The 8,136-nt window shown below is 34.7% G+C and overlaps 1 protein-coding gene across 1 annotated transcript; it reads right to left on the reverse strand.

Moving 5' to 3' along the window:
- Positions 1–6,780: 6,780 nt before the first annotated feature.
- On the reverse strand, positions 6,781–7,509 carry LOC149564572 (tRNA (guanine-N(7)-)-methyltransferase-like). Its single transcript, XM_089816201.1, has one exon. It carries the CDS (start codon positions 7,507–7,509, stop codon positions 6,781–6,783), a length of 729 nt encoding a protein of 242 aa, XP_089672327.1.
- Positions 7,510–8,136: the final 627 nt, after the last annotated feature.

The raw sequence follows: 8,136 nt of genomic DNA on the forward strand, positions 1-8,136 counted from the left end.
TCTTTTTGGCATTTGATTTACTATTTTAACATAGTTAGAATTTTGATAACTTGGTTGATTAGTTTGGTTTTCCATCAATGCCAAAGAGGGAGATTGTTGAAAATCTGATTGAAAAGATCATTGTTGAAGAATGAATAAGATTGTTTGCAAAGAGGGAGATTGTTGATAAAGAATATTTTCAATCATTGTTTTTTCACTGATGTCAAACTTGCTATTAATGATAATTGCTTATAAGATCCAAGTACTGTCACTTAGTTGGTGGATGAAGAGGATTTGATCAATAAGATATAACAAAAGCACCTAAGGGAAGGGTTGAGTTATGATTTTGTAATGAAGTACAAGGATCAGTTAAGACAATGGAAAAATGATGTATTAATAATATACTTAAAGATACAGAGGTTGGCCACACTTAGAAACTTTAAAAGAACAAGTTGTAACAAGGTTGTCTGCAAAGCTTGACTAAGTTCATTAGTGAGTGCCAAGCAATCTAATTCATACTGATCAAATTTTTAGTTAGTACCAAGCGAATGCAAAATCTAGTGTGTGCCGAGTGATACAGAAGGAACTGAGAAAATAATAGGTGCTGAGCATCAAAAAAACTTAGTGGATGTCAAGTGAATCCATAGTAGGTGCTGAGTGTTAGTAAAATGTAGTTGGTGCCGAGTGACACAGTATGTGTTGAGCACCAAAATTTCAATAGTGCCGAGCTGCTGCACTATTTGAAAAGTCAAAGATTCACCAAATCTGAGCTAATAAGTTTGTTACCTTGAATTTTGTGAACTAGATGAAGGATAAAGATAATGAGCCAGTCACATAGAATTTTAGGTAAACCATTTTTGAGCAAATTGAGAAGAATTCTTCATGATGTTTCTAGAAGGAACAAGATATGGGGTAGATTCATTGAATCCTACCTAATCCATTTGAACTAAAATAAAAAATGGGAAGAATTGAGTAGGAAAGAGGATTCCTGACTTCTATTTAAGGAGTTAGAGGCTAAGAAGCTAGAGTGGTTGGGTCAAAGTTGTTGAAGGGTATCAAAGAGAAGAAGGAAGAATAGAGCACATAGACTCTACTTTGATAAGTGGCGATATAGGAGATTGCACTGGTTCATCAAGCATGGAAACTCAAGGAGACAAAGCTTAAGAGGAGGACAAGCTATCAGAAGTATAGAGACTAAAAGCTAGACAATGTTGTGAGCTGAAGTAAGATCTAAAATCCGAAAGTGTTGTGAGTTGTATCAGGTCAAAAGCCCTTGTTGTTACTCTTTAACAATTGTGTCAACTAGGGTAAAATTCTATAGAATCAAGTTGGTTTAATAGCTATTTGTAAATCCTTTAATAGGGTGTCATTCCAAGTGAATGTTTTAAAGTCCTCTAACTAAGCCCACTTCTAACAGGGTGGTTAAATTCTTTAACCAGGTCACATTTAATAGTGTGTTGTAGCCTTTAATAGGGCAGACCTTTCACAGGGCATCACTTCAAAAGAGTGAGAATTGAGTAGCATGTTACTGGTGGTTTTTTCTCAAATTGGGTTTCTATGTAAATCACTGTGTTATGTGTTGATCTTTCATGTCTTATTCTTGCATGTTGATTTTATAGTAACTTGCTAAGTAGGAAATTTTAAGCTTAGATGCATGAACAATTTAATGGGCTCACTTTACTTGGTGAAATTTTTTTATTAGGACATTTGGACCTTGAATAACTGATTCACCCCCCCTCTCAATTATTCCAAAGCAATTCTAACAAATATATGGCTATGAAAGATTATGCTAAAGAGTTCTATAAGTTGGGCATTAGATCACAACATATTGATGATAAAGTTGAGAGAGTTTCTAGACACTTGAATGGTTTGAGGACTGCTATAAAGGATGAAATCTATTTTATTAAGATGGAAAGTATAGAGGAAGCTTATTTGTATTCCTTGAAGGTTGAAAAAAAGTTAACTAAGAAACAAGAGAGTAGACAGAGAGCTAGAGGTGGAAGATTTCAATGAAGTAGAGGAAGATCTTATGGAGAGAGTAGCAAATTTGATATCCTCAATTCTATTATCCTCCACATGACCAATTCAAATTTCACTAACTTCAAACAACTTAAAAAATCTCATTAAACCACTCAGTCCATATAAAAACTCATCTTCAATTTAACATTCTATTCATTAGCTCATTGCTCAGTATATGCAAAGCAACAATAAATAACATGCATCAAACATATAACATTCACACATATATGACACCAGGATTTTACTAAAAAAATCAATTTGGAAAAAACCACCAAGTAACATGATACCACTTTTCACTCTTCTGAATTAAGATCACTTAAGAGATAACCTTATTAAAGGTTACAACACACACTGTTAGGTGTGACCCTATTAAAGGATTTGATCATTCTATTAGAAGTGGCCTAGTTAGAGGACTTTGGATCATTCCATTATAATGTCACCTTGATTAAAAGATTTAAAAAATGACTATTAGGTGAACCTTGATTAAATGATTATGACTATGACAATTGTTAGAAAGTAAAATCAGGTTTGATCTATTAAACACAATCCACTTTGCAAATTCATATGTCTATTTGACTCATTTGCTGGTTCATTAACTAGACTTCATTATCATCTTCTTCATTGATATGTTTGGCATCCCTTCAAGATATCACCACTTCTCCTTTGTTACTCTATTCTTCATAGGTTCTCTATAAAATTTCTAATCATCAATGAACCAACCTTAGAGAACATCTCTTATGCCTCCTTAAATAGGATTGATCTTTTTCCTCTTAAACATCACTGTAGATCTTAGGATTAGGTTAGACTCAAGGAATCCATCCATCTTTTTGTCCTTCTACTCCTTTGTTGATACTTCTCTTTAAATCCTTTCCTTTGATCACATAACAAAATCAACTCATGCATTTAATACATTATCTCATCAATCCTTATCATCCATGCATTGTGGCTAATCTAAAAATTCAACTATGTTGACCTCAAACTTGACTCTTTAACAAACTATAATTTTGTTGACACTTAGTTGTCACTGTTCTCCTGCTCATTCATCATTGTTTAGCTTAGTCTCTACTATTATGTCTCACTCAACTTTCACTAGCTCTCTCAGTCTTCACAACATTCAATCACTACTATACTTTCTTCTTCATCTTGCTTGATCATAACTATCACTTAGCTAATATTGTTTTCTTAGCTAACTCTTTAGATCCTTAATCTTTTATTTCAACTCCTTTGACTAAAAATTGTTCAATAGGCTTAGCTTGTATTTAACTAAATACTTCTATACTTCACACACTGATTAAACAATACATCATTTGCCAAAGACTAATTGATCAAGTGCCCATTGTAATTCCATCAGACTTGCTCCTCTTCACTCAACAACTTCACTAGTTCATCTAGTTATCTCTCTTTTCAAATCCTCTTCATCAATCAACATATATGACACTCTATATTGTTAGTAAATGTCTCTCCAATAGGTTTAAGATTAATGACAATGTAACAATTGTTCCAATTGCAGTTTTGAACAATCTACCTCTGTGGCATTGATGGAAAGACCTCTAGTTACCATGAAAATGAAAAAGACATTCTCATTCTAATTATCATCTAGCACTCACTCTTCACCCTCCATGACACAAATTGTAAATTCTTCAATATTAACACCAATTGCAATACCAACTATATTGGCTTCCTTTCGCATATCTCTTCTCTTGATTCAACTTCTCTCTCTTTCACTAGATGGAAACTCCTCTAATCATATTCTCCCTCTAATATGCATCCAACTTCATATGTCTCCCTCTTTTGACAACAATAACTTCATATATATTCTCCCTCTTTCATGCAGATATAGGATGGTAACTATATAAGTTATCCTTCTTTGAAAATAGTGTTAAAGACATCAACCATTCATAAACTCAACATCCTCTAAGTCACTTTATAACTAATATAGAAATGCCACTTTCTCTTTCATGTTTACCTTTATTCCTTTTAGTCTCATCTACTCATGCTTTAGTCCAATTTTTTAGAATCGTTAGGCAACTCCTAAAGTGTGACCTCCCACATCAATGTGTAAGACATTCTAATCATAAAATTTGATGCAATGCAACATCTCTTTTCAACTTGTTTCAGATAGAGGAATGACCTCTAACTTACCTCCTAGATATTCAAATGCATCCTTAGGTAATGCTTCAGTGAATATATCATCTATCAGCTCCTTTCTATTTACATACTCAAATCTCACTTCTTTGTCTTCTACCAACTCTCTCAAGTAATGATACTTGATAGAAATGTTTTTGGTCTTTTTGTGCATCACATGATTATTTGATATGTTTATAGCACTTGTATTACCACAATATATCAAGACATGTTCAGTAATCTCTTCCTTCATTCTTTTGAACAATTTTTTGATCCACACACTATTAGAATGATTAATTAATGGAGCAATATACTCAACCTCTATTGTTGATTAAGAAATCTATTTTTTCTTCTTGTTTGTCCATGAAATCAGTCTTCTTCCAAGAAAGAAAGTGCCTCCACTTGTACTCTTTTTGTCATTAATGTTTCCATCCCAATCAACATTTGTGTAAACTTTTAGCTCAAACTTGTCACTCTTTGTACTATAATCCATAGCCTTATGTTCTATTTGGATATATCAGCATGCTTTTGAAAACCATCATGGATTTTTCTCTAGGATTAGCAAAACATCTAACAACAATACCAATTTCTAATTCAATGTCAGGTCAGCTATATATAACATATTGTAGTTTTCCAACCATTGACCTATATAATGTTTGATTCACTTCAACAGAATCATCACTCTTTGAAAGTTTATGACTAGTAACCATAGGTGTTCCAACTTCTCTTGAGTTCTCCATTCCAAAGGTCTTCAATATCTCCTTGATATACTTTAATTGTGTAATGTAAATACCTTCATCTACTAAACTTGCAATCCACCAAAAAACTTGATCTCACCAAACATTGACATTTCAAATTCTTGTCATATCATTAGAAAATTATTTACACAACACATAATTTCTTCCAAATATGATATCATCAAAAAAAAATTCAACTACCAATATCTTACTCTTAGATTCACTTTTCAAGTACAAATCACTATTGTCATTAGTTCTTGTAAAACAATTTTTTACCAAATAATTATGTACCCTTTTATAATAAGCTCTAGGGGCTTGCTTCAAACTATATAATTCTTTGTGTAGTGTTCATACCATATTTCTCTTCCTAGGATCAACAAATCCTTTAGGTTGATCATTATAGACTTCTTCTTCTAAGATTCCATGTATAAATTTAGATTCGACATCCATTTGATATACTTTGAAATCTTTGTAAGAAACATATGCAAGAAAATTTTTCACTCCTTCCAACCTTGCAATTGGGGAAAGTTCCTCACCATAATCAACTCCTTTCTCTTGTGCATAGCCCTTACAAACTAGTCTTGCCTTGTTCCTTGTGATTTCACGTTTCTCACTTGGCTTGGTTCTGAATACCCACTTAGTTCGAATCATATTCTTGTCCTCTAGTTTTGGTACAAATTTCCATCTCTTTTTCTTCTCCATTTGATTAGTTTTCTCATTCATTTCCTTAATCCAATCTTTATTCTCCGAAGCATCTTTAACTGATTTAGGTTCAACCTCACATAATAAACATATATCTTTATTCAACTTTATTCTTATCATGAATCTTGAATATTTACTTCCAATAATTTGTCTTAGTGTATGGTTCCTAATATAGGAGCATCCTAGGTTGCACTACTATTTTGCATGTTTTAAGTGTAGGAGTTGAGAATCCAACTTTGATAATGTGCTAATATCACCTGTAGTGCAAATAGCTTGGTAAAGAGAAACCTAGGGAGCAAAGAACTTGAAGCAAATACCGCACAAAAATATTTCACAATAGGAAATTAGAATTGCTATGTGAAAATGGAATTGGAATGAATTTACAATAAGTGAGAGACCACTTATAAAGGCCTCATGGAAGCTTGTAGAACAAGCTGGAATGAAGTAGGAGATAATATTGACAACTCGTCACACATCCACAAGAGGTGGAAAAGATAAGTATGCTAAAGGGAACAAACACCCGTGTTGTCAACAACTAACCTCAACTACATGCATTAACCTAAGTAAGCTTAAGCACAAAATAAATAATTAACAATTAATTAATTATTTTCTCTAACACCCCCCCTTAAGTGCAACTTAGGGGAATGCCCTAAGCTCACAAAACAAAGAAAAAATGCAAAATGGGTCCCGACAATGAGGCCATTTTAAGTACCCAAGTACAATGCAACTAAATGCAACCTCTGTAAAATGGGGAAAGAGAGAAAACCACTTGGGAAAAACTCTCCCCCAAAAAGAGGTAAAAAAAAACATGTTGAATAAAACATGAAGTGAAGGAAGGAAGGCCTCAACCAATCCCCCCAATGACAACTTCCATAACCCCAAGCATTGACCGTAGCTAAAGAAAGTGAGGTGATGCAAAAGGCTTAGTGAAGATGTCTACAACCTAATCAGTAGTAGGAATGTACTCCAATGCAATAACACCATCCTGGATCAACTGACAGATGAAATGCATATGCAACTCAATGTGCTTGGTATGCTAATGTTCCACCAAGTTGTGAGAAATGTGGATGGCACTCTGATTATCACACCACAAAATAGTGGGATGATCAGGAGGAAAGCCAAACTCAGTCATCAACTGACAAAGCCATAAAGCCTCCTAACTTGCAAGAACTGCGGCCCTGTATTCAACCTCTAGTAGATTTGGGAGTGTTTTGCGATGTCAATTTGCATTTGGCTTTTTTTTTTTCCTTATAGCCCGATGACATCGCAATTGCAACGTCGTCGGGCTATAAGGCAAAAAAAGAAGAGGCACATTGCTCATTATCTGCTGCCGCTGAATCGAGCTCCGCTGTCGCCGAGAATTATCACTGCCTCCGAATTGCCAAATTGAGCACCCAAGGTATGGAAAAGTTTTTGCTGCTTCTTTCTCCTCCTTTTTCCTTTTTATATGCTTTGGAAACAAACTTAGTAGGGACACTACAGAGATATTATCATAATGGCCCGGATTCGCTTTTCGCAAAGCCAAAATTCTTTCTTTAACATACTCGCTTACCTTGTCGTGGAGCTCCATGCCTATCATCAGGGTCGATGGGAAAATGGGTGAAAGCTGCACCAGAAGCCCACCAAAGCCGCAACCAATATCTGCAAACCGAATTTTCTTTTCTTGACCAGTTGAGGCAGAACATGCGTTTGCTGGTTTCAAATCCTTAGAGTTCGAGACTTCGTGTTCTTCTTGAGCTTTGCCATTAGGGTTAGGCGCTGGAGATTTTTTGTCTTGGAGATGTTTTCCGAAGAAATATGAAGGGAAATGGTCGACATAATCGAATTGAGCCGGACAGAGAGGTACATGAAAGTGTGAATCACTGAGAGGATTGCTGTGAGCTCGCGCTCTGTAAAAATACTTCCTTGGATGCTTCACGAACGCGCAATGCTCTCTAGCATGTGACATTGCTCAAATTTGAGGGTTTTTCTTCACATTTCTTGACGAGATTGGAGAGAAGCTCTGTGGTGAAGAATGGCTGTTGCAGAACCTCCTGGATGAATGGCTGCCGTAACACGCCTCTCGTTGTCTTGTCATATTTCTTCAAGATCTTTGCAACCCCTGTGTAGTCATGGTCTAGCTCAACGGACAAATTTGACAAAATGGGGGTTTTGAATTTGAGAAAGGGGGAAAATTAGGGACATAGTCCATTATTAACCTTACATACCTTTGATAAACACATTCGAAAACCTTTTGTCTTTTCAGGAACCCCATATACATCTGATAAACACATTTGAAAGAATTTCATCTCTTTTGGAACTATTGGAATACTTTCAACAACATTAGTGATACTAGATGATGCTCCAATAGGTCCAAGGCAGATGTTGCAATGACTAATACAAAATGAAGGTGTTGCAATATTTAATGTAGAGAGTCCGTTTGAACTTGATACTAGTATTGTGTTTTCTATGGAACAAATGAGAAGCAATTATTAGAAAATAAATAAAATATCAACTGTTCAAATGCAGGAAAAAATTAAATGAAAATTTATTGCTTGTTAAATATACTTTCAGATGTAAAATGGAGGTTTTTTAG

The sequence above is a fragment of the Cupressus sempervirens genome, chromosome 3 (genome assembly GCF_028749045.1).
Source record: "Cupressus sempervirens isolate cs-2001-9-10 chromosome 3, ASM2874904v1, whole genome shotgun sequence".
Taxonomy (NCBI): Eukaryota; Viridiplantae; Streptophyta; class Pinopsida; order Cupressales; family Cupressaceae; genus Cupressus; species Cupressus sempervirens.